Source organism: Mus caroli, unplaced genomic scaffold (assembly GCF_978045245.1).
Source record: "Mus caroli unplaced genomic scaffold, Mus_caroli_1 scaffold_4, whole genome shotgun sequence".
In the NCBI taxonomy this organism is placed as follows: Eukaryota; Metazoa; Chordata; class Mammalia; order Rodentia; family Muridae; genus Mus; species Mus caroli.
Genome location: NW_028227259.1, coordinates 154,717,756 through 154,744,606, shown reverse-complemented (window position 1 = coordinate 154,744,606; position 26,851 = coordinate 154,717,756). Strand labels below are relative to the sequence as shown.

The following is a 26,851-nucleotide window of genomic DNA, read 5'->3' as shown; positions in this document are numbered from 1 at the left end:
CCTCAAGAACGGGGTTGTTTGGCCCAGAGGATAGCCCTGTACAACAGGTCCCCTGGAACTAGAGTTACAGGTGCTTGTGAACCACTTCATGTAGCTGCTGGGAACCAAACACCAGTCCTGATCCCTGAGCTATCTCTCTGTCGTGTGTGAATGGGTGTGAGTGTATGTGCTCATATGAGGCTGTGCAGCATGCATGTAGAGACCAGAGGACATCAGGTGTCTCCCTTATGCTCTCTGTCTTATTCCTTTAAGAAAGGGTCTCTCACTGAAGCTGGAGCTGCTGATCAATGGGCACTGCCAAGCCAGTTATCTCCACTCCTCTCAGCACTAGGGTTACATATGCAGCCATGACCTCCTTGTTACATGGGGTTGTGGATTAGAACTCATGCCCTCATGCTTGTACACTAAGACTCTAGCCTACTGAGCCACCTATCTCCTCAGTTCGTAAGCCTCAAAAAAACCAACCAACCAACCAAACAAACAAAAAAACCAAAAAACAAAACCAAAAAAAATCCCCACACATTTGGGGGTTTGTTTGTTTTGTTTTATTTTATTCTAAAAAAAAACAGGGATCAATGGGTGACCAAGGTTAAGGTCTATACTCAACAAGAAAGACATGACCCCTAAAAATATGGAACACTTCATGAATTTTTGTGGGGCCATGCTAATCTGCTCTGCATCCACTTTAAGGTGCTGCCAAATCGAGCCCTTTAACCCCATTTTGTACCATCCACACCCCAAATGCTTCATGTTCCTTACTGGACAGCAGATGATTGGAATGAAAAAGAAAGTATTTGAGGCTGAGGGGAACCACGTTTGTAAACGTGTGCTAAGGGTATGCTCAGAGTGCAGGAGATTCACTTCCTCAAATGTGAACCCGGACGTATATAAGCTAAAGGTCACTGCTGTTAGGACAAATGTGTCTTCTCAGTTCCTCGTGCTTCCTCTCAATGTGCACACAGAGTTTTCTCAGTGCTAAGAAGGACTAAAGAAATAGCTTCACTCCGGGAGGGGAATTCCCAGGGGGAGCAGCTTGACTGCTCCACACCCTAACCCAGGGGAAGTCCAAAGCCAGCGAGATGCACAGGCATCTCGCTGTCCTCCCTCCTTCTACGCAGCCTCTTCCTAACGCGCTCATCAGGAAATCTCTGATTTTGACATAGATTCTGAGTCTTAGAAAGACACTACTTCTTTCTCCACAGTTCCTTCTCATAATGCTCATACCTTAGGTGCCAGACACATAATGTTTTGATTTTTACAATTGTAGCCAAAGCCACCAATATCTCGGATTTTCTAGTATGCAAATTTTGAACAGTTTCATTCTGAAAACCAGGACCATTCTATTGCTTCTAAAGGGAAATACTGGAGTCACAGCCAGTACCTACCAATGGGTGCAGCCAACTCCTGCAACTTGAATTTGGTTTTATATAAATGGTACCATGACAATCTCCCCTGCTATGTGGCAGCGGAAGGAGTTCATGAAGCCTCCTAAGTCCACCGGAGACCCAAGGAGTAAGAAGAGGCTTAAAAGTTGCACACGGCTTTTTAAGGATAGTTTTGGCAGGCCGGTACCGGTACTAAGGAACCGTACAGGACCCTGAAGGAGTGTACCTCAGTCCTTGGGACCCCAGCCAGGTGCTGACTGATGCACAGGCAGTAGGGGAGACAACGGTCTTTACTGTGACTGCTCGGATGCCCTCGTCACATTCTCTAATCTCCCACGGAAAGTATTTACTTTCAAGGTCTAGGCCTGTCTGAAGTGAGATGAGGCAGAGCCCTGGGCTTCCACGGTGACTGCAGGGAAACCTCCCACTGTGTCCCCGGGGCTAGGCCCCTTCCCTTGGGAAGGGCTGCGGAAGGCAGCGGGGGGATGGAGGGAGCGCTGGGGGCTGCGTCACCCACGCTTCCCCCGGCTGTCAGACTCCCCGGCAGCGCCCGGGCCTCGCAGGTAGAGACGCCCCCTCCCGCGGTTCGCGGGGCCGGGGAGGAGGGGCTGGGCTCCGAGCGCCCGCCCCTCCATCTATCACATGGCCGGAGAGTCACAAAAACAACAGCTTTGGCCAAGACCGTGACTTCAGGAAGGGAGCTCAGGGCCCTCGCCGCCAGCCCCCTCCCCATGGAGGACAGTTTTCTGGAATCGTTCGAGAGGCTGAGCCTCCAACAGCGGCAGCACCAGCCGCCTCCTCGGCCGCCGCCCGCGCGGGGGCCGCCTCCGCGCCGCCACAGCTTTAGGAAACACCTCTACCTCCTGCGCGGCCTCCCGGGCTCGGGAAAAACCACGCTGGCCAGGTAATGAGAGCGGCCTGGCGCCCACGCGCGCCCCTGCCCCGAGCGGCTCCGCGCGCCGCCCCTGCCCTTGCCCCGCGCGCCCGAGAGCTTTGCCGCGCGCCGGCCCGGGAGGACGGACCTCGGCAGTGCGCCTTGCGCAAGCCCCAAGACGCCGCCGCCGGCCCTTCCCCGCCGCGCCCGGCCTGGTGCCCCCCACCCCCCGACTCCCGGGCAACCTTCGTCCCCAGCCCCGGGTCGGGGAGGCCCGCGGGGACTGCTCTTCGGGAAAAGCTGGTGGCGACTGCAGAGAAACCCGCTCCCTGCCCGCTGGCGCGCAGGCAGCCGCCACGGCGTCCACAGGCGCTGTCACCGGAGCTAGTTCGGGGGGCAGGGGGGTCCGGGTCGGGGGTCCGCGCGTCGCTGGCCCGGGTTTGAGATCTGGTGGATCGGCGCAGCCTGCGGCTGCTTTGGCGGCTGCGAAGGCGCACAGGTGCTCTGGGGAGGGGGCGGGGGGGCTGGCGGCGCCACCACCGACCGTCACTGACAGCCTCTCCGCGGGCGCCCAAATTCGTTTACTCGTGAATTGCGTAAGCGGCCCTTCGGGTACCCGGGCAGAGAGAACTGCGCGGGCTTGCTGCCTGCTGCACCTTGCTAGGCCCACCGCTCCAGCCTGAACGCCTTCCACTCCCTGCCCTGCACTTGGTGTTCCAGCAACGTTGGACTGTTTCTCTCCTTGCTGGGGTTGAGGATGCTGGCCCTCCTGCCTGGCTTTCCCACCGTCACCCTTTGCCCGACTGATCTCACTAGCCATTTAAAACCGGTTCTATTACCTCCCCTCGCAGCTGCCTCACCCTGCCGTAGAAGCCGCCCGCCCTTCTCAGCGCCTTGGCTCCTGTTTACATCTCTGTGACTGCGCTTAGGTTTGCACACGGTTGCTTTTGCCTTCTGTGAGATACTTGAAGATAGGGGCCATGTCTTACCCTCCGCGAACGTTATCGGGCACACACTAGTCGGTAGAAGCAGTCACTTGCCACCTGTGTGCTTGCTTCCCTTCTCATCAGATAAGGCTAGCCCTAGGACCCCGGAACCGCTGAAGAATCAAGGTAGCCCGCGGTCACATGCTGATTTCCATGGCACCAGGTAGTGATCATAGGGGGAGGGCCCGAGTCTTTTGGATATGGATGGTGGGGAAACTGACACGGCCAGATAAGGGGCTGACAATTTGTATTGGGGTTCTAGCTGATTTGTGGAGATGCAGCCAGCTAACGAAAATTGCTATCTTTGCATCTTAGAGGGATAGGTGACTTGCGAAGGCCACACTGGTACCCTTTTCTGAGACACCCTTCCGGAGGTTCTTTCCGGAGGCTCCTGGCAGTGGCAGGTTGGGTGGTGTGGAGAGCCTCCTTGGAACCCGGGACAACTTGGTTATTTTGTGATCCAGCAATTCACAGAGGGTACATCTGTTACCGGGTGTTTTCAGGATGCCAAATCTTGTTCGATCTCACTTTCACTTTGCCAGCCTGTAATTCTTTACGCGCTCAAAGTCAGAAGGGAGTAACTTTTAGCCATGCCATCTCTAATCGCTGAGAGAGGAAGTAGTGTGAGGATCAGAGAACAGGGAAGAGAAGAAGCCGAGCGAGAGTCAGCACTGGAAAGCCACGGCTTGGCCCGGGGAGCCTTTTAAGGGTCCTTTCTGTCTCTCCTTTTCTACACTTCTAGGATTTTAATTCCTGCTTGACATTTGACTAAGCAGAAGACATCGGACAAGAGAACATCTCATTAAACACCTGTAGGGACAGATTGGGTGAGCCCCGACCTGAAGGCAGAAGCCTGCTGTAGATCTACCTCATCACTAGCTAGCTGCTGTCTTAAGCAACCCTGATGCCTCTCTGTGACTACGAAGAGGTGATTAAGTTAGAGGGTTCAATGGGAATCTTTCTCTTAACTTCCTGTTGCCAGATCTAAAGAGTCAAGTATGGCTTCCTAGCCAAGCTCTGCTACTCACTGGAGATGTAGGCACTGGTTAGGTGACTGATTGGCAGACAAGCCCTCGGAGTTACAGAGGCATTGGCTGTGACCAGAGGAGACAAACCATGGACTCGGCCCCCTACTGTGAGGGGCAATGTAAGCCTCAGGGCGGTGGGCTGTGGGTTTATATATAAAGTTCATCAGGGTGGGTTGCAAGTAAGAACCGGTCTGGAAGTCACAGCAAGGCCTTCCCGGACCATGTTTTCCAGGGAGGGAATAGGAGAGAGGAGAATAGAAGAAGATTGTCTTAAATACACCATGTAGAACGGAGACACTGTACGGTTATTATGTCCTTGCTGGATCCTGAGGGTCATTTTCTCTATATGCTTTCAACATTTTCTATAATGGACATGTATTTCTTAAACCAGACCTTTAAATAAAACCTTTTTCTTTAACGTTGGAGGAAGTTAGTTTTTGCAAATATGGGCTCATCTTCTCCTGCTTAACTTTTATATCTCATTTGACTAAATAACTAATAAAATCTCTTTTAAAAATAGGATACGTCTTGTCTTTCAAGCCAACATTGTATTCTAGAATCTTCATGTCTAACTTGCTGGGATATGGAAAACATCTTTCTGAATTCTTCAGATTTTCCTTTTAAATTGGGTTTTTATCTGGTCTCAACATTTTAGCCATATCACAGTACCCGAGCTAGCATGTGCTCTAAGTCTACATTAGAATCTGCTCTCGGTTGAGCATCGTCTGGGGATAGGTGGTTACTATGAACTGTGATTCCAGCTCTGAGAACTTATCCTGAGGAAATGCTTGCACAAACGTGCAGACACAGAGGAATGCTCATCAGAGATATGTCTTTATGTGACAAGAAAGTAAGACAACCTAAATAAGTATAATATACTGATTAAATAGTAACCATAAAAATAGATTGACTTATGAGCCACACAGTCATTGATGGAAGCAAACACACACACACACATACACACACACATGACCTGTAAATGTATTCTTTCCTGATATTAAATTAAAAGCCTGTCATAGTGATCCTAGCTCTTGGGAAGTAGAAGCAGGAGTATCAGAAGTTCAGGGTCATCTTTGGCTACATCGTCAGTTCAAGACCAACCTGGGATAGGTGAGATCCTGTCCCCCAAAACGAAAAACAAACTAAGAAGAAAGCTACACACGGACATGCAAACCTCATTTTATGCTCAAAGAAAGAGGTCTGTATAGATGCTTAGAAAAAAACAAACTGAGTGAGAAGATAAGTAGACACCCATGGGTGCTGACTTTTAGTAGAGGGACCGTAGACTTTCCCCTCATTTGTTTTATGATTTTCAGCAACAGTTGTGCGTTGCCTGGTAACTTAAAAAAATTTTTTTGAAAGATATGTGTGTGTGTGGTTGTTTTGCATGCACACATGTATGTTTACCACATGTGTGCTCGATGCCTAGAGACGACTTCAGGAGAAGGCACTGCCTCCTCTGAAGCTAGAGTTGCAGATGGTCATGAACCATCATGTGGGTGCTGGGAATCATACCCTGGGCCCTGAAGAGCAACAAGTGCTCTTAACTGCTGAGCCCTCCCTCCAGACAGGGTCTCTCTGTATAGCCCTGGCTGCCTTGGAACTCACTTTGTAGACCAGAGTGGCCTTGCTTGGTAACTTTTTAAAGGTGAAACATCAAGGCGCAGTAAAGATGCTGTCTTTAATGACTTGGCTAGTAACTGTGTCCTTCTCTCAAGGAAGTCTTTTTTTAGGTTGATTTCCGGTTGGACATATAGGCTAGGAAACTCATGAGGAGATGAACTTTTTAACAACTATGACATTTTATCTTGATTCCTTTAACACCTGAGCCAACCCCACAAATACATTCACTGTGAAGATCACAGAGACCATAGTAAACACAGGCGCTGTGGCCTGTGAAGGCCAGCCATGCTATTAGTCACTAATCAACAGTGACCAATTCCCTTGCTTTCTGAGACTTACTCTCAATGAGGCTGTAGATGGGGCCTAGACAGGGCCTAGAAGGTGTTTCAGAATAACAAGCAGGAAGAAACAATTAGTAACAATCAGTTCTGTCTGTAGGCAAGCGGGGTGGGATGTGGAACAGTGCCTCGGTGCTAATAGCCTTCAAGGCTAAGGGAGCCAGGCAGAGGGTGAAAGTCCCTCGGGGACAGAGTCTCCTCCACATGGAGGTGGTTCTTGTCTAGGCCTTGAAGAGAGGGTAGAGTGGGGGATGGGAAAAAGCCAGTTGATCTGCTGGGCTTGACTAAAAGGAGTTTTCTTAGCCCTGAATCCACAGGCTAGGTAGGCTCAAAGCTGGATCTTGGAGACAATTAAATGTTGAACATGGAGCTCAAGAGATGGCTCAGTAGGTCTTTGATATGCTTGCTGTGTAGGCCTGAAAACCTGGGTTCAGTCCCGAGGGCCCACATTAAAGGTGGAGGAAACTGATACTATAAGTTTGCCTTCTGGCCAACACACACGCACGCACACAATAAAAATAAAGCTTTTAAAAGTTGTAAGAACCTTTTGCTCTTGGCCTTGTGGTCCAGAACTGTGTGTGAGCGAGCATGCGTGCGTGCGTGCGTGCGTGCATATGAGCATTGCATTGGTTAATGTCTCCACTGTGGTTATTTTCACCTCTTTAAAGGATACAGATCAGTACCCATGCAGTGATTGTCACTGTATTTCTTTATTTAATCCCTCTTGACAGAAGCCCCCCCCCACACACACACACACATGGCAGTAAAGCCTTCTCTTTCCTTTATTCCTGCAGCCTGCAAGTTATTCGGTGCCCCTGTGTTCTTGCTGGTCTAAGTGTGTCATGTATGTGGATCTTTAGTATCTGTCCTATGCCTCACTCAGCATACCGTCTCAAGGTTCATGCTTGGGCCACACATGACAACATCCTAATTTTATGTGTGAATAAAATATCCCATTGTGTGGTTATACAACTAACGCATCTTTGTGAACTGCAATAGGAGCCTTTCTATTCAGCTGTTCATTCCAGTAGCCTTGTGTTTTAGTCAGGGTTTCTATTCCTGTACAAACATCATGACCAAGAAGCAAGTTGGGGAGGAAAGGGTTTATTCGGCTTACACTTCCATACTGCTGTTCATCACCAAAGGAAGTCAGGACTGGAACTCAAGCAGGTCAGAAAGCAGGAGCTGATGCAGAGGCCATGGAGGAATGTTCTTTACTGGCTTGCCTCCCTGGCTTGCTCAGCCTACTCTCTTATAGAACCCAAGACTACCAGCCCAGGGATGGTCCCACCCACAAGGGGCCTTTCCCCCTTGATCACTGATTGAGAAAATGCCTTACAGTTGGATCTCTTGGAGGCATTTCCTCAACTGAAGCTCCTTTCTCTGTGATAACTCCAGCTGTGTCAAGTTGACACAAAAATAGCCAGTACAATTGACCCCTTGTCAACTTGACACACAAACACATCACTAGTAAGCCTCAACCCTTACATTCTTATTCATCCCCAAGATCTAAATAACTTTAAAAGTCCCACAGTCTTTACATATTCTTAAATTTTCAATCTCTTTAAAATATCCAACTCTTTTAAAATCCAAAGTCTTTTTACAATTAAAAGTCTCTTAACTGTGGGCTCCACTAAAACAGTTTCTTCCTTCAAGAGGGAAAATATCAGGGCACAGTCACAATCAAAGCAAAAATCAATCTCCAACCGTCCAATGTCTGGGATCCAACTCACGATCTTCTGGGCTCCTCCAAGGGCTTGGGTCACTTCTCCAGCCATGCCCTTTGTAGCACACACATCGTCCTCTGGGCTCCAGATACCTGTACTCCACTGCTGCTGCTGCTTTTGGTGGTCATCTCATGGTACTGGCATCTCCAAAACACTGCATGACCCCTCAGTCCTGGGCCTTCAATTGCAACTGAGGCTGCACCTTCACCAATGGCCTTCCATGGCCTCTCACAGTGCCGAGCCTCAGCTGCTCTGTGTGACCCCTTCGTGCCTTCAAAACCAGTACCACCTGGGTGACCCTTACACATTACCAAGTCCCGCTGCAGAAGGAGTACAACCTTGCCTATCTCTGGAACACAGCCTCTTTGTGCTTTCAGAAAACACTTCCCAGATGATGTCACCTCAACGATGCTGGTCTCTTCTTAATCACCACTAATTTCTTAGCTCCAGCTAACCAGCATCAATAGTCCCAGTAATGCAAAGTTTTTGCTTTGGTAGTTCTGGTATCTTGTTAATCACAGCTGATTCTTCAGCCCCAGCTAACCAGAACTACAGAATCTTCACAATCAAAACAGCAATGGCCCTGAAAAGAGTCTTTAATTTTCCCTCTGAAATTTCACAAACCAAACCTCCATCTTCTGCAGTGTTCTCAACATTATCTTCCAAGATCCTACACAACATCTGACAGAGCTCTTAACAACGAATGGATCTTCAAGCCCAAAGTTCCAAAGTCCTTCCACAGTCCTCCCCAAAACATGGTCAGGTTGTCACAGGAATACCCCACTCTGCTGGTACCAATTTGTTTTAGTCAGGGTTTCTATTCCTGTACAAACATCATGACCAAGAAGCAAGTTGGGGAGGAAAGGGTTTATTCGGCTTACACTTCCATACTGCTGTTCATCACCAAAGGAAGTCAGGACTGGAACTCAAGCAGGTCAGAAAGCAGGAGCTGATGCAGAGGCCATGGAGGAATGTTCTTTACTGGCTTGCCTCCCTGGCTTGCTCAGCCTACTCTCTTATAGAACCCAAGACTACCAGCCCAGGGATGGTCCCACCCACAAGGGGCCTTTCCCCCTTGATCACTGATTGAGAAAATGCCTTACAGTTGGATCTCTTGGAGGCATTTCCTCAACTGAAGCTCCTTTCTCTGTGATAACTCCAGCTGTGTCAAGTTGACACAAAAATAGCCAGTACACCTTGTTTGACACTGGTCACACTGGTCTCTCTGTGGCCTTTACCCTCTGGCACTATCACACACAACTCCTAATAGATTCAGTTAGGGCCCCGGGGATGCTGCCTAATGGCCGTCCTTTCTCCTCATTCACACCTCTTGGGACTGGAAGGATACTTGTCTAAAAAGACGTGGGGACAAACAGGTGAGGAGAAAGGCATGGGAACAGAATCACTGAGAACAGGGGTCGGTTAGGGGATGAGCCAGTGGCTCTCCTCCACAGAAGGAAGACCGAGACCGAGAGTTGACAGTATTCCACCTTTTATACATTATGATACAGTAGCAGGCAGGTAGCAGCTCAGACCTCTGGTTGTTCAGGCCACTGTGGGAAATGACTACTCGAACTTACAGTTTTTCATGGTTTTCCTAAATTTCAATAACTAGGGTCCTTGCCTTACTTCCCTCTGGAGGCTAGACAAATAGAGACTAAGTGCCATATGAGTTTTACAAGAAGTAGGAGTTTATAGTGTCACATGGGTTTATATTCACTCACAAATGGCCATGTTCGGGAAGGTGGCTCCCACAGTATAAGAACCTCATCACTGTGTTTCCTGGCACTGATGGGGTCATGGGGGAGGAGCAGCTGATGTGGGTTTGTAGGACCATAGGTGTGGACTAGGATTTGAGAGGAAGCAGAAATGGGTGTGGAAGTCAAGAAGGGCGCCTCCACAGGAAAGGCTAAGGGGTGTGGCTAAGGAGATGGCTAAGAAGCTCCAGCAGTGTTCATCCACCTGAGCCCAAGATCTGCTATGTTAAACATCTCCATCAGGGTCATAGGGCTGAGCCCACCCCTACCACAGTTTTCAATATTTGGGCTTAGATCTAGAGCCCCATACAGTACCACAGACCTCCATTCCCAGGCCTGAACCAGAGCATAAAAGAAGCTAGTGGCCTGATAAGAGACTATGAAACATCAAGTGTGGTAAAAAACCTTCAGTCCCCTGTTAGGGGGCTAGTTGAACCCGGACTTCAGATCTCAGGGTAAGGATGCTAACTTTTTTTTGTTTTTTTAAGATTTATTTATTATTATAAATAAGTACACAGCAGCTGTCTTTAGACACACCAGAAGAGGGCATCAGATCTCACTACAGGTGGTTCTGAGCCACCATGTGGTTGCTGGGATTTGAACTCATGACCTCTGGAAGAGCAGTCAGTACTCTTACCTGCTGAGCCATCTCTCCAGCCTGGAAGCTACCTCTTATCATTGTCAGTATTAAAAAGAGATGTTTCTCCTAATTAGAAATATCACCAAGGTCTTTTGCTAGAGGATTTCACTGGGAGATGAGATTCAGACTTTTAAGTGTTGATTTTTCAACTGATCACAGTGTACTGGAGAGGAATGTCAACTTCCACGTCTCTACATCGGCTTACATGATAGTGTGCTTACGACTTAACTTACTTTCTTTTTGGTGCTCCATGACATAGCTGTAGAAGGGTGCTCTCCAGGGCCATTTGAACTCTAACAAATACAGTAAGATGTTAGTTTTTGGTCCCTTCAAGTCATCTAAAATCTGCCTAACCCTGTGGGACTGGTGAAAGCTTGTGAGAATCAGATGAGTGTGGGAAAGGCTCTCTGTTGCATCTTTTGCACGACTTGGGAAAGGCTCTCAGTTATATCAAGGTAAGGATCCAGGCAGGAAGAGGGAAAGAGGCACACTATTTCATGCATATGCTGTTTTGCCTGAATGTATGTGCATGCACCAAATGCATACAGTGCCTTCAGAGACCAGAAAGGGGGTTTGGATCCTCTGAAACTGGAATTGCAGATGGATATTTGTTGCCACATAGGTGCTGGGAACCAAACCCAGGTCTTCTACAAAAGCAACCAGTGTGCTTCATGGCTGAGCCATCTCTCCAGCCCCAGCCTTGTCATGAGCCCACGGGCTGTTCAGAGACAAAGGTTCCTCCACCCATTGCCCCCAGAGTCCTGGAGCAGCCTGTTGAGGGTGGTTGTAGACATGAGGTCTTGCGGAGTTGAGAATACCATACTAGGAGGAAAGGCTTTCTCTGCTATCTAAGGAGACTCCAAAGCATTATTTAGCTTGTTCTGTGACTCTCTTTTTGTAAACAGATGTCCCTACCCTGAAAACATACCCTTTTATTAGAATGCGAGTTTCAGGAGATATGATCTAAGGTCTTTGAGTTAGAAACCATATCTAAGCTACATCTTTATCTATCTCTATATAAAACGGTATCTGAGTTACATACCTGTAGTACTGGCACTTACTGAGGCTGAGGCAGGAGGATTGATGTAAGTTCGAGGCCAGCCTAGACTATATTATTGAGATCCTGTTTCAACAAATACTGTCTTTTTAAAAAGAAGAATTATTTACTTATTTTATGTATATGAATACACCATAGCTGCCTTCAGACACACTGAAGACGGGCATCAGATCTCATCATGGATGGTTGTGAGCCACCATGTGGTTGCTGGGAATTGAACTCAGGACTCAGTCAGTGCTCTTAACCGCCGAGCCATCTCTCCAGCCCCATAAATACTGTCTTTATTTTCTGTCCTGCCTCTAAAACAAGTCCTGCATCTTGTAGGTATTCACTAGAGTTGTTAACAAAAGGCGACTCTGGAGTCCTCCTCAGAGACTGAGGCTCACATGCTAGTGTGGCTTTTGAGGAAAGAAGAAAAGCAAGAAGAGGCTGCTGGAGTGAGCAGCTGTGAGAGGAGGAGCATTCGGTGTAGAGAATACACGGGGAGGAGGGAGGAGGGCAGGCTGGACCACGCATCCCAGGTACCCTTCGATGCTGAGAACTCTACTTTTTTTTCAATGTATGAAAACATTTGATAAACAGCCCTTTTATTTGATCTTTACCTTAAAAATAGATTTACAAATTAAGATCAAATGCGTGGTTGCCACTACCTGTGATCCACAATAAAGTGAGGGTCAAGAGTGACCACTGGCCTGGATCGCTGCCCTCTGGACCAACTAAAAGCCTGGGCTTTGGTTCCTGATTCCTTCCCCCAGTTCTGAGAGCAAGCGGGTTTGATTGATGAACTGAGAACAGGCACAGGGAACAACAGATTCCATTGCTAGACATGACAGGCTGCCCACAAATCAGAAAGTCAGAAGACCTTAGCTAGAGGTAGGTGTGGCCATACTGTATGTGTGGGGATCTGCTGTTGGATCCCAGAAAGCATGGCATGCTTTGGAAGTGAGAGAGAGTGAACCATAGGCCAGCCCAGGAACCGTTACCAGCCTTTGTGGTCCTTTGACTCAGTAGAGGTTTCTTGGGAAGTGGAAGGCTGCTTATCTAATGAGGTACTGAGAAAAGAGCTGAGAGATGGGCTGGTGAGATGGCTCAGCAGGTAAGAGCACCCGACTGCTCTTCCAAAGGTCCTTAGTTCAAATCCCAGCAACCACATGGTGGCTCACAACCATCCGTAACAAGATCTGACTCCCTCTTCTGGTGTGTCTGAAGACAGCTACAGTGTACTTACATATAGTAAATAAATAAATCTTTAAAAAAAAAAAAAAGCTGAGAGATACAGTGGAGACCAAGGCCCATCTCCCAAGGTCAGGATTCAGCCCTAATGTGGGGGTTGGCAACATTGGCCCTCAGGAAGCTGCCCAGGGTTTCAACCCGCTCTCAAGCTGCTGGGTGCTGGATAGAACCCTCCTCACTCCCTGGCCGGTTTGCAGGCTGACCTTGAGAACAGTATCACACAGTTCGGGACCCTATGAAAAGAACTTGCCAAGTTATGGCTAAAGAACATGGCATTTGAAGGCCATCCATCAGGGCTGGAGAGATGGCTCAGTGGTTAAGAGCTCGGGCTATGTTCCCCAAGGATCCGGGTTCAATTCCCAGCACCTACATGGCAGCTCACAACCATTTAGAATAACTTGAGTTCCAGGGTTCTGACACCCTTACACAGATATACATGCAGGCAAAACACCAGTGAACATAAAATGAGAATAAAAATAAATTGTATATTAAGAAAAAAAAGCCACTCCTCATTCTCGATGTATCTGTCCCATCCTGTGTGCCTGGCGTCTATTCTAGATGCTGAGGTAAGAGTGCTAGACACTACACAGAAACCCTGCCTTCAGAGAGTGTGTCTGTCCTGGAGGAGGAAGACGATTTCAGAGCACAGAGTGCATCTACTTTACCATGTTAAACACCCCACACAAACAAAATAAAAATCCCAAAGCCCTTCAGAGCTAGTGCACTTGAAGTGTGCCCTGCAGGTTAACCCAGAATGTGCTCAGGAGATCGGCCATTGGAGTGTCTTCATGACAGGCATCATTTCGAGCACTCCAGGTGTCTGCAGAGAGGGCTAGAAACTGATAGACTATGTTTTATCTTTAACATTCTGACCTAGGGGTTTAGTATGGGGCTCTGGGATCAGAGCCTGGGTTTGTTTGTTCGATGTACGTGAGTACCCAGTCGCTGTCTTCAGACACACCAGAAGAAGTCATCAGATCCTATTACAGATGGTTGTGAGCCAGCATGTGGTTACTGAGAATTGAACTCAGGACCTCTGGAAGAGCAGTCGGTGCTCTTAACTGCTGAGCCATCTCTCCAGCCCCTCTACTTGAGCATTATGCAGGAAATAAAAAGCCATAGAATAGCAGTTGGCACATAGCATCTAATGTTAGTTTTTTGGTTGGTTGGTTTGTTTTAAATTGTGGATAATGGAGTACTCATATGTGGGAGTTAAAGGGAATGAACCTAGCCTGTGTATTAACATGAAGAGATCTAAAATATGCAATACTCCATATTTCCATTTGTATTCCAGGGAAGCACTAGTGAAAAAAAAAATGATCCTGCCCAGGTGGATCTAATATTGCTAGCGGTGGGGAAATAAATGTGCAATGTAAAGGAATTAATCCTGTAATTCTAGGAGGATGCTTTGGAGAGCAGGAGTGAAGCCCAGGAGGAGCCCAGGAGCACCAGGGTTAAAGTGGGCAGCTGGCTGAACTGAGTCCCAGAACCAACAGGAGGTGGTGCTGATGAACAGCCCTGGGTGGACGGTCCACAGAGTCACAGCCTTGCCCTTGCCACCTTGCCACCTCCAGGTTGAACTCTTTGTTTATGTTGCAAGATTCTCTGCTCTACAGAGAGGAGTGGGGGCTCTGCTTTTCTGTTGAGTGAAAAGGAAAAGGTTACAAAGAAAAAGGACCTTGTGTGTAGGGGGGGGGGGCTGAAGGGGGCGAGCGTGTGTGTGTGTGTGTGTGTGTGTGTGTGTGTGTGTGTGTTAAAGACTCTGAGGTAAACTTTGGAGCTGTAAAATTCTTTGGAGGCACAGATTAGCAGAGTCACAATGCAGAAAACCACACAGTAACACAGAACAAGTGTGACATTGACAAGCCATGCAGTGTTTGTAGCATGTGACATCTTTGAGCTGAAGATGCAGCAGTGATGGCAGGGATGGGTCCCGTGATGACTGTGACAGTGCTGTCATTTCTGGGAGTGTGTGGCAATGTGTGCTTTAAAGCTGCAGTTTCAGGGGTCGCTGCCACTTCCTGTGGTGCAGAACCAAGACGTGAAGCCTAGAGTTGCTGGGCAGCTGGGACGCTCTTTAGGAATGGTGGCTGCACAGGGCTGCTGACAGGGGAGAAATGTGACCCAAGTTCAGTGATGCAACTCAGTGTAATAATGTCATCATCCATGCTAGAGATGGTTCAGAGGTTAAGAGCACTGACTGCTCTTGCAGAGGACCTGGGTTCATTTGCAGCAACCACATGGTGGCTCACAGCCATCTCTAATTCCAGTGCCAGAGTCTGATGCTCTATTCTGGTCTCCACAGGCATCAGGCAGAAACAAGGTGCCAGACACACACCCAGGCACTCATATACACACGTCAGTTTTTCTTTTTAACTAAGGAAGTGTCATAATAAAAGGCAGTCTGTAACTGCAGGTGAAGGCACACACAAGTGCAGACTGTAACTGCAGGTGAAGACACACACGTGCAGACTGTAACTGCAGGTGAAGACACACACGTGCAGACTGTAACTGCAGGTGAAGACACACGTGCAGACTGTGGCTACATGTCACCGATATGTGAGACACTAAGATGCACTCAGAGCTAGAAGAGCTAGACTGTGACACCACACAGCCTGGCTCTCTGTAGACCTGAAGGAACACTCTGGCGGTGCCACTTGGAAACTCTGAACGCTGGCCAGCTATTTAATCTCTCCAAGCAGCAGTTTCAGTATCTGCAAACTGGAGGAACTATTATTTACTTCATAAAAGTGTTACAAAGGTTAGGGAGAGCTCAGAAACACCAAGGTCTTTGTTTCCTGCTGACCACTCTGGGAAAGTCACTGAAACCATGATGGAGCAAGGAGGAGATGTTTTTCATTGACATTGTTCAGAGACACTTCTGCAACAACAACAATTAAAAAGTAAAAGTATAAATTTTATAAAGGGAATATCCACACCACTGAATGTAATGAAAACACTAGTAAAGAAGGCAAGAAGATTGAGCCAAACATAGGGACAAAATGACGAAGTCCCATGATAGCTCTAACTATGTGCAGTCATTTGGTACAGTGGAGAAAGTATTTCAAAATGATGGGAAAGGGTAAGATCCTTAGGCAACAGTTTGGGAACAAGCAGGGTCCTAGGTAAAAAAACAGTAAGTTAGATCCTTAACCAGTACTGTGTATAAGTAAAATTTCAGATGGACAGAGGAGGAACATGTTCTAGAATATAGACACGATGACATAACCTTGGGGTGCGAAAGACCGTTTTGATGTCCACCAAAGGCATGGTTTGAAGATAAAAGAAGCTCTATGTGGCAGGGATACATTTGTACAGACTTAAGCTTTATTATCTACAGATTCCAGTAAATAATGTCAAAAGCCATTGTTCTAACATATAGGAAAGTAACATTTGGTAAGCTAAATCTCCAGCTGAGGAGCCTCTCATCAACACACAGGAGACGGCAGGACTAACACACTGGGTAGTCAAGAGGCAATTCTTCGGTAAACTGTGGCGCATCCCTGTGCACAAGTGTAAGCTGCCGGGCATTGAAATGTCACACACACACAAAAAATAATCTCATAGGGTGAGAAACAATTTATTATGGAAAAAAAAAAAACAACTGCCAGCAAAAACTTGGTATGGTTTATATCACATTCCTGGTTTTACACAAGAGGTGAAGATTTTACATTCCTGGTTTTACACAAGAGGTGAAGATTTTAAAGATGTAGTCTGAATGTGCTGGCACCTGCCTTTAATGCTGGCACCTGGGAGACAGAGGCAGGCTGATCTCTCTGAGTTCCTGGCCAGTGAAGGCGACCTAGTAAGACTCTGTCTTAGAAATGAAATGAGCAAGCAAGCGAGGAAACAAGCAAAAAACTTTGTGCTAGGTGATGGCACTAGCCACCAAGCCTTACGGCCCTAGTTTGATCCTGGAACCAAAATGGTGACGGGAGAGAAATGACCCCTGACACTTGTCCTCTGACCTCACACATGTGCATAAACACATACAATTAATAGAGGATTTAAAGATTTTCTTCTATATAAGACCAAATGTTAGAAATTATTTTTGGTTGGAGGAATACAGGAGCCTACTTTTACTCCTTACCCCCCAGCCCCCAATCTCCCCGACCCCCCCTTTAATGTTTCAATGTGTATCTTTGCTAATTAGGAAAAAATTATACTTTTCACAAGCTGGAGCCTCATTTTCATAAGAGGAGCCAGTTTGGGGTGTATCACCAACTAAATTTGGGACAGCTGGAACATTGTAAAGAACAATGAGAGGACGGGATACAGTAGTGCATGCCTGGAATCCCAGTGATTGGGAGACAGAGGCAGGAGGATTAGCTGTGTCTATGAGGCCATCCTGGTCTGCATAGTGAATTTTTAAGCCCGTCAGAGCTACTGTAGCAAGCAAGCAAGCTGAAGTATAGGGTGGTCTGGGTATGGTAGTGCATGCCTGCAACCCCAGCACTTGAGAAGCTGAGGCAAAAGTAGTTTGAGCTACATAGCAATGAACAAATAAACAAATAAGATGAAGACGATGAAAAGAGAAGTGAGGAGGCTCTTTATAAGACAATTCTACCTAGAAGACATGACAAGAGTTTCAAATGAGAAACATAAGACTTGCGGGACCTCGAGGTGTCATATACACAGGGAAGACTGCTGGAAGCCAGGGCAGTCACATGGTCCCGGGTTCACACATTAGCATCATCACTAAGCCAGCCAATGAGCTTATCTCACAGTGGAAGACTCGATGACCCCGACTTTTAGCCAAGTGTCTGCATGGGCACAGTGGGTGGGTGTCATGTGAGATCAGGAACAACATCTCTCCTCCATAACACCCACCCAACAAGGTTTAGTCTGGACCCAATCCTGAGCAAACAACCAGAGACTCATCTGGACTCTTGGGGGGTGGGGGGGAGAGAGAGAGAGACAGACAGACAGACAGACATGGGGACAGTTTTAGATGAAAGACACCAAACGCATTTAATTACCAAAGATAGTACTTGGAATGAATGAAGATAGTTTGGGGAACTGTAAGAGAAAATTTTAAATATTTAAATATAAAATGAATTAAAGTAATTTCAAATTTGAGACTGTGAGAAAAATTTGAAATCTTTATGACATGAACTCAAACATCGTGTTCACCTAGAAGAATGTTGGCAGGAACCCAGGAGTAAAGAGCCTTGAATAGAAGAGACAGAATAATTGAGACCAAATATGACAATCTAGTGACTGCAGACAGAGGGAAAGCAGTGTACATTGTTCTGCATCTCCCCCATTTGTATATAGATTTGAACATTTTCTAATTAGAAGTTGTGGGCAGAAAAAAAAAAAGTAAAGGTGCAACCTAAAGAAGGGAAAAGCAGAGGAAATGAAGTGTGACACATGCGGTGGCCAGAGAGGATGTGTGGATCTTTTTAACTCCTGACCCAAACAATTCAGTTCTAGGGAGAGCTTACTGAGATGATGTTCACTGCGCAGAACTATGGTGGGTAATTGCCAAAGCTGGGTCCTGAATAGGGATCTACCAACACATGTCTGAAAATGTAAAGTCAGGGGTACAAGGGAGACTTCCTAGCCAGCAGGTCCTCAGCTGACAGATAGCCACCATGCCATAGTTCTGATCGTATTGAGAGTAAGTTATGAAATACGAATTAGCACTCGAGTTCCTCTCGTAATTTTAGTGAATTGGGAGAAGGGCAGTGGAGGAGGGGAAGCTACGTGGAAGTCATCGTCTATTTTCTTTCCATTCTTCTGTTTTTCATTTGCTCAATTGCCCTAATGCACGAGGCTCCTGACCACCATAGAGAAGGTTAGCGCTGAGGCACACGCCTCATCCCTGAAGCTGGTGCAATGGTATTTATTGCTCACACTTAAGTTTTACAGTTGAAATACTGTCACTTAATCACCTCTGCTTCGCTAGTGTTTCTACTGTCTTGAATTTTCAAGATGTTGCTATGGCTTTTGGTGCTAATTTGACATCCAGGTAGAAGTAAGAAAAAAAAAAAAAGCGACAGACCAAAGGAAAAAGCAGACTGTCATCACACCGGTGATGTGCACTCTGTTAGTTTGCTGGGAGGACTGTGGAGCCCACGGTCACGCGTGTCTCAGGAATGGAGAGCCCATAAGGCCCTGTGGTGGGCCTGAGCGGTTTCACTCTGAGTAAAACATCCAAGTCAGAAAGGCCAGCAATGTTTTGTTTTGTGTGTTGTCTAAAAGGGACTAAGAAGCGAATAAAGTGTGCAGCAAACAGCGTGTCTTTAAGTCCACCTGGAGAAAACCTTAAAAATGTAAATTTCTGTCCATAGTGTAAGCCACCAAGAGCCAAAAACGAGTCCATAAGGATTACACATGGAAAGAAAAACTTATCTCTGAAAAGGCTCAACAAACCAGACCCAGTCTAGAAGGGACAGTAGAAGGGACAGTAGATGGGACAGTAGAAGGGACAGTAGAAGGGTCAGTAGAAGGGACAGTAGAAGGGTCAGTAGAAGGGACAGTAGAAGGGACAGTAGAAGGGACAGTAGAAGGGACAGTAGATGGGACAGAGTACAGAAGAAAATAACCCTCGGTTTCAACAGTCAGTCACGTAGCACACAGGAGAGAGGCAGGGGAAATGACTTCCATTTGAATGATAGATTTTATTAGAACAAGTCGTGTTTATGAAATAACCCAAAACTTGAGAGTGTTGACCAATATCACTCAGCAAAATTTAAAATACCCATCTCTGAAATGGCTTCTCGAACTATGCCCTCACTCTTCAGGGCTTCTGTCACTGTTTGTGTTGGAGATTGGGGCTTGGTTGTGGGGTTTGACCTTTTCAGCTGTGTGGTCAAGCTCAGTGAACCTTCTCTGTAGAGACCAAACCTTTGTCCTCCTCATCTCCCACCACTCTCTATACCCATGGGTGACTGAGCATTGCCATATTTCCTGTGCTCCCAATTCCTTCAAGAACTTGAAACTGATTTCTATCATGCCAGTTCACAAGAGACTAATTTACTTTGCCTGATGCAGTATGGTGTCCACTCCTGCCCTCCTGCCCAGGGGCCTGGAGACTCAGAGCCAGTCAAAGCCAGCCCATCAGAAGCTCACAGGAGGCTTGCCTAGACTCTTTGCACCTTGTGTGTGTGAAGGACACCTGGCAAGACCAGAACTCTTGGGCTGACACAGTCGACACTGTGACTCCCAAGCCAGTTCCCTCCCCCTTCCATAAACGGACTTTCTGTACGTGAGAACTGCCATGAACCGTTCTTAGTGTCTTTACCATAAACCTGTCCACTTGGATGATCTGCGGCATGGTTTCCATGGTTTGTGGTCACACTTTGGACTGGTTCCACCTTGCCAAATTCCTCTTAAAACTTTGCGTGCAGCATTTCTGATGACTTACTATAACAAAACGGTCTGTGCTTTTATTTATTCACTCTGGGTGTGTCGCTCCTGCCTTCTCTTATCCCTTTTTACAAGAGGTAAAAGTTCTTCAACCCTCAAGGTCCAAGTCAAATGTTATCTCTTTTGCAATGTCTCACTTATCAAACTGTTAATGTTTCTGGCCCAAATTGTTTGTGTTTTGTCAGTACAGCTTGTCCTACTTGGGTCACACAAACTGCAGGAGGCCCGGTCCCTTAGCCAGGGAATCCAGTTTTGAAAAACTTTAGTTTTTGTGCCTTAACACTTTGTGTAACACTTGGTGTCTGGAAATCAGGGTTTAATAAGTTGGGTAATTGTTCCTAGTCCTTTGATATGGAAAATTTTATCTCCTTGCTGAAGAGATGGATCAGAGGTTAAGAGCACTTAACCTCTTGGTTTCCAGCACCCATAAGGTGGTGTGCAACTGCCTATAATTCCAGCTCCAGGAGATCTGATGGCCCTCTTCTGGACTCCATGGGTCCGTGTGCAGATAGTACACAAAATAGATAAACAATAAAATGAAATATATGCCTACTTGTTCTCACAAGTCTACCAAGGACAGTCAGGTTGCTGTTAAAAATCAAGGTGGCCCTGTGTGCCACCACAGACTGTAACAAAATGCATTTACTTTGTCGTTTTTTTCCCCAACTCTGCTGTCAGGCCCTCTGAAGGATGCAGGTAGAGATGCTTGTTTTCTGTCTCTGGATTGTGTATGTACTGACATGTCAGAGTGGAAGCTCTTACCCTTTGCCCTCTCACATCCACTGCAACACCTAGAAAGCCCCCACGCTCATGTGCACTAAGCCTGGGTCCTGCTGGCAGGCTGGGCTGGGTAAGTTACTACTGACCCTCAGGTTTGCTGAGCACCTCACCGTTTACAAAGTGCTGTCCCTCCAGTCCTTCTCATTGTCTGTGTCTTATCGAGTTGAGAAGACAAGCTCAGACAGATGGGTTCATGGTGGCTGCAGTGGAGGCTTGAGGGTGGAGCCCAGCTCTACAGCTCCATATTCTTGCTGAGTTAAAATAACCTACCTCTAGGGCTGCTGAGAGCAGAAGCTAACAGGGCATGCACGGTGTCTCCACCTGCTTTGCCCTTTGTCTTCCTGCCCTTTTCACTTTCCACACAGCTGTAGGGGTGGATTCCACTCAGTGGCAGAATCTGTTGGGATGCAGGGCATGCATCGCCAGATATTAAGTTTCTCTGGTTTGGGTTTTTTTGGGTTTTGTTTTTGTTTCTTATTACAAGGAGGCTGTTCGGTACCGACTCAGTCACTATCTGATTTGATAGTGCCTGCTCAAAGATATGATGCAACCCCAAACTGAAGCATCTCTTTTGAGATTCTTTCCTGCAGATCTTAACTCCCCTCTCTATTTGGCATAGAGGCGCTCTCTGTGATGTTACTTGTTTTCTGTGACATTTTCATATTTCGGTCGGCCAAGAGTGGTAGGGTTAAAGCACAGGGGCACCATTGGGTTCACCTCTCTCCTTCTCTTGTGCTTTTTCCTGCTGGTTTAGGTATTGTTAGAACTCAGAGGGTAGCTCACACACATCTCCTTTATCCACATTTCATACCTCAGCAAGAACTAGTTGCTCAGATGGGTCCTTACAGAGATCAGAGCTCCGAGGAATGGGACCCAGGACAGGTAAGAGTTTAGGGGCCAAGGGAAGGGCTGCAGCGTGGGGGCATGGTGCCCAACGGGAGGTGTGGGAGGGCACTACTGTCTCAGAGAGGAGTGGCCCTGGTAACTGATGTCCGACAGGAAACAGTCACCATGCCTTCGACTTAGCCTTGGAGTTTTAGTCGATTCTGGTTGCTGCAGGAGGCAGTGGCCGTGACCAGTGACCTCTCACTTTTAAGAGTTGGCAACGCGCACAGCGGCCTCTCGGCCTCCTGTTGAGGAGTGATGACTTCCGGAGATAATTGGTTCTCCTTTTAAGTGAAGTTGAAAATTCAAAATGTGGAGATCTCAGAATTATTTTCTGCTGCTAAAGATGGAAGGAACTGTTGGTGACAGGAGGATCCCTTTTCTGTTTCTCCACTTTGCAGACAGCTGCAGCACGACTACCCCAGAGCCCTGATTTTCAGCACCGATGACTTTTTCTTCAGGGAAGATGGCACCTATGAGTTCAACCCCAACCTCTTGGAGGAAGCTCATGAGTGGAACCAGAAAAGAGGTGACAAATTCCTTTCCAAACACGGGGAGGGGGCGGAGTCTTATGCATGTAAATTGTAGCAGCTTCAAAATGAATACATTTCCTGGAAGGAGCTTTAACCAAAAGCCTTGATGCTTTTCTACCCTGCAGAATGGCAGGGCTTAACCCCTGTAGATGCCAGCAAATGGAACCCCCCTGATAATGGCTCAGCACTAGGTAGCATTTAACTGTGTGAGGAGGGCCTCCTGTAATAGCAGTAACAATAATGTGGATGATGCTTGACTGCTGACTGCTGCATGTTGTTCACCATTGTGTTGCATTGTGTTACAGCAAGGAAAGCAATGCGGAATGGCATATCCCCCATTATTATTGATAACACCAACCTGCACGCCTGGGAAATGAAGCCCTATGCAGTCATGGTAGGGAGAAGTATCATTCTGAATTCTCAGTTATGGACATTTTATGAGAAAGTTGAAATGTGGGTTCTTTCTTCTTTTTCTAGTCTTCCATGATTTCACATTCACTAATGGTAGTTCTCCCAAGGAGCCAATAAAGTTGCAAGTGGTGTCTTGGGCTTTCTCTGCTGTTCAGCTGCTGAGGGGCCACTTCATTTCTGAGGGCCTTCCATCAATAGCAGTACTTGTCTGAGTCCTTGGTAGATATTTTCCTTCCTTCCTTCCTTCCTTCCTTCCTTCCTTCCTTCCTTCCTTCCTTCCTTCCTTTTCTTTCCTTTTTTCTTTTTCTTTCCTTTCCTCTCTCTCTTCCTTTTTTTGTTCTTTCCTTCCTTTCTTTCTCTTTTTTGAGACAGGATCTCATTATGTAGGTATGGCTGTTCTAGAACTCACTATGTGGACCAGGCTGGCCTTGAACTCAGAGATTTGCCTGCCTCTGCTTGCCTCCTTGCTAGCTCTTCAGTCATGGCTATTTTCTGTTTAGAGGAACATCCACTGACACTTGCATGGAGGTACAGACTAGAGAACGCACTGGCAGGGCTATGGGTCCCAATGAGTCAGGTCTACCTGCTGTAGGCTGGGAATTTCAGCACTCTTTTGCTGAGAGTTCCAGGGCAACAGAATTTCTTAGTTTAAGGACAGATTTAGGATTAACAGCGTGACACTATTAAGGCAGCAAAATACAAATATCAACACATCACTCCATTCTGATCTTTTCAGACTGTTTGTATCTGATGCTAACAAGTTTTCATTCCACAAACAACACAGCAGGAGGCAGACAGCTTCTTGAGTTACACATGGGCCCTAGTGTGTTGTGAGGTCTCTTCCACAGAGCTCCTGGCAGTTTAAAGATATTTGCCCCCCAAGTTTAGGTAAAATAGCATACAGACAGGTGTGCTTCTGTCTACGGATGCCTTCCTGTCAGTTCTGCTCAGCCCCAGGGGGTATTAGCTGATAAATAATAATGACCTTACACATTTGTGGAGTGCAGGGGCTGCTCTGGTGGATGTGTTCCTGCCCGAGTCAGGGGACTTAGATTATCTGCACCTCAAGAATCATTTTTGGGCACAATGAGAATGTTCTCTCTTGGCTGTTTTGATTTGTGTAATACTAACTCTAACCTCCTCTGGTATTACAGAGCACCACAGCTTATGCATGTTGCCCAAGGAGGAAGTCCCTCAGCTTAGCTCATTTAATTCCGTTTTCTAACATGTCGAGTACTAGTGATAGCAGAGGGCTGTTTGAACAAAGAGGTCAGCTTACGGACAGATGCAAAGAACATTCAGATGTTTACACCAGAGCCTTACTCATTTTCTAAACTCAAGGAAATGGGGCCCAGGGCATGGGGCCAAGCACTACAGAGCGGGAGGAGCTGGGCTTGCTGGAAACAGTAAATAAAATATGTGGAGGTCACTCTTATTTCATAAGTGGCGCTCTCAGTTACAAACCAAGATGGGAGGAGATAAATCCAAGATAATCGTGGAAGCAGCTTTAGGAATTCCCCAGGCTCGCTGTTCACACCTGTGTTTGGGACGTTTTACCAAGAGTTCAGTGATCCATCTTAAGGATGTTCAGACTCCTACTAGACAAAACTGATCATCTTTGACACTGTGACTTGTATAACACAATGGGAGAGTCTAGGTACGGGGATGAAATGCAGGAGATAGATTCAGGGCCTGGATGACTTGTAAAACGGGGGCGTTTGGACAAGGCTGTGGTGAATGCTAAGTGCAATGTGAATATCCCCAAGTCTGCATGCCATGTCTTCACTGTCTTATGTGCTTCTGAAAAATCAGGCTCTTGAGAATAACTATGAAGTTATATTCCGGGAACCTGACACTCGCTGGAAATTCAACGTTCAAGAGTTAGCAAGGTATCTCTTTGTTTTCCTAGTTCTTCATTCCATATTCTGCTCTTTTCAGGAATTTCAGACTGAACAAAAGCATCTTTGCAGGCTGGAAACGGACTAGTTTTCAGGCCAGAAATGGTAATTCTTAGAAACTGATAACTTTGGAACTATTAATGTGAGGCCCTTAGTTTTGAGCGAGCCAGATGTCTAACATGATGCTAAATGCTAACCCTTGGCTTAGACCTGGTCCTTTAGAAGGACACACTTAACTTTGTGTTCAGTTGCTTCCTCACTGATGAGAATTTAAGGTAATTGCTCCGCATGGGACAAGATCTTTGGAAAAAGCAGAACATGACACATTCCTGCTGCTTTGATTTATACAGCAACACGTGTCCAAATAGTAACTTGGTTTTTAATGCTTCTGATAACCACACTCCATGTTACCTGATGCCAAATGACCCAATAGAAGCAGAATATTTCTAAAGCAAGTCTATGGTCATCCCCATGATTGCCTGGTTGCTAAATCTGACATGGCTCAGAACTCTAGTCTGTAATTGAAAACCTTGTCAAATGAACTTCTAACCACATCCCCAACAGGTATTTGTACCCTCCAGAACTTAACATTGTTTTAATAAGCATCATTTTATGGTATCGGACCAACTGATCCAAACTGATAACAGATGTATCATGTCAAGAACGAGCAGATCACTAAATGCAGGAGTTATACTCTGGTGGTGTTTGTTCGAAGTCAACATCACTTGGCCTTTCTTTAGAAAGGACTAAAGCCTTCTTTTAGAAAGGACTTTGTAAAGCTAGCCCTAGGCTTTTGGGGGGTGTGCAGGGCAGCATGAGGAACCACAGCAGAGCTGTCGAAGTACCTCGACAATATAACATATGCTTCTGCCCGGTCTCCTGAGGCAGAGCAGTAGCCACGAAATGCAGGATTTGTATGTAATGTAAGTTACTTATTGTGATAGCCTGCCTTAACTAAAGGCTTGTGGGTTATTATTATTTTTTTTTTCCTTTTTTCTACGTAGAAGAAACATCCATGGGGTCCCAAAAGAAAAAATACACCGAATGAAAGAACGGTATGAACACAATGTTACCTTTCACAGTGTCCTTCATGCAGAAAAGCCGAGCAGAGCGAACAGAAACCAGGGTAGGAACAGTGAACCGTCCAGCGGCTCGGGGTACTGGAACACCTACACAGAGCTCCCCAACTGGAGGGCTAATGGCCTCTACTCCAACGAGGGCTACAGAAGGGGTGGCCATCACCAAGGATATTAATGGCCCGGGCACAGCCACTGCAGAATTTTCCTAGAGAAAGTTTCTACTTCAATTTTTGGTATTTATTCTTTGTTCAGGGTTAGCCAGAGCTCTAAGTCCAGTGTAAATAGCTGAGCCCAGAAGTTTCTGAACAGAGGTCATTCTATTTATTATCTCCAACAAGTGATGTCAGCGTGCGCCCGTACTCATGGTCTGATGCTGGGGACCTGCTGAGGAGTCAAGGGTCTTTCTCCAGGGAAAGAATTGAATTGAAATTGAAATCCAAGATTATCAATTAGTTGCTACAGTCATGAATAAAACAAGATGCTACTAGTACATGTCTATAGGCTACAGTACTACTGTCTCTGACAGATCCAGCTTCTCCACAGAGCTGGAGAAGTGAGGGAGGCAGAGGCAGGAAGCAGCTTAGTGCCATTGCCGCTTTGATGATCTATCTGCCTCCAGAGACCTGAACTGTCACTTTAATGGCACTGATTTTCTTTTAGACCTAAAGTGCAAAAGTGTTCAAGGTAACATTAGGGGAGTTACCCCTCTGTTAAAAATGCCTGTGAATTCTTAGTAACAAAGGCAACTGACCCTGTAGACAGCAGTGTCAGGACAAACTCCTCCCTCTAGCTTGTAGTCTAACAGTGTAAATAATCCTGCTTTCGAAAAATACCAGTTTTTAAGAATCATCAAGTGATTTCTAAAATGATGCCTGTAACGTGTTATTAATTAGTAACCCAGTTGTTTAGGAGTGCAAAGCAAGGACGCAGCCAGGGTGTAGGTGATACAAGGAGATACGAAAGCCATGCCCACTAGATGAGCAGTCTGGCTGTTGTATGTGGTGTTGAGACAGTAAACTGTGGAATGCCCCTCATATCAATTATGGGTGTATGAGTCCAAATTAAATCCCAGCAGGCTGGAGTCAGATTCATTGGTACGAGAATGTGACAAGACCGTGTGAAATGTATGCTCTATTTATTTTTGGCCAACAGCTTCTTTCTAATGTTTTGTGAGATATTATTTTAAGTGTCTTATATAATGGTGCTTTTATGGTTATTAAAATTGTATATGGTATTGAATTTA

The 26,851-nt window shown here is 46.5% G+C and overlaps 2 protein-coding genes across 2 annotated transcripts in view; both read left to right on the top strand.

Moving 5' to 3' along the window:
* LOC110295159 (uncharacterized) overlaps positions 1-21,575 on the top strand; it is an 89,570-nt gene extending 67,995 nt beyond the window's left edge. The window contains exon 9 of the mRNA XM_085837477.1: positions 21,557-21,575. The gene's annotated coding sequence lies outside the window, so the exon portion shown is untranslated. The remainder of the gene's footprint in view (positions 1-21,556) is intronic.
* On the top strand, positions 1,850-26,851 carry N4bp2l1 (NEDD4 binding protein 2 like 1). Its single transcript, XM_021162639.3, has 5 exons — positions 1,850-2,289; positions 22,089-22,216; positions 22,526-22,614; positions 24,444-24,520; positions 25,534-26,851. The coding sequence occupies exons 1-5, from the start codon at positions 1,871-1,873 to the stop codon at positions 25,781-25,783; spliced, it is 963 nt and encodes a 320-aa protein (XP_021018298.2). The 5' UTR covers positions 1,850-1,870; the 3' UTR covers positions 25,784-26,851.

Coding starts and splice junctions, on each gene's coding strand:
- N4bp2l1 (XM_021162639.3), top strand. CDS start 1,871: ATGGAGGGAGCGCTGGGGGCTGCGTCACCCACGCTTCCCCCGGCTGTC. Junction 22,217..22,525: donor TGAGTGGAACCAGAAAAGAG/GTGACAAATTCC, acceptor ATTGTGTTACAG/CAAGGAAAGCAATGCGGAAT. Junction 24,521..25,533: donor AACGTTCAAGAGTTAGCAAG/GTATCTCTTTGT, acceptor TTTTCTACGTAG/AAGAAACATCCATGGGGTCC.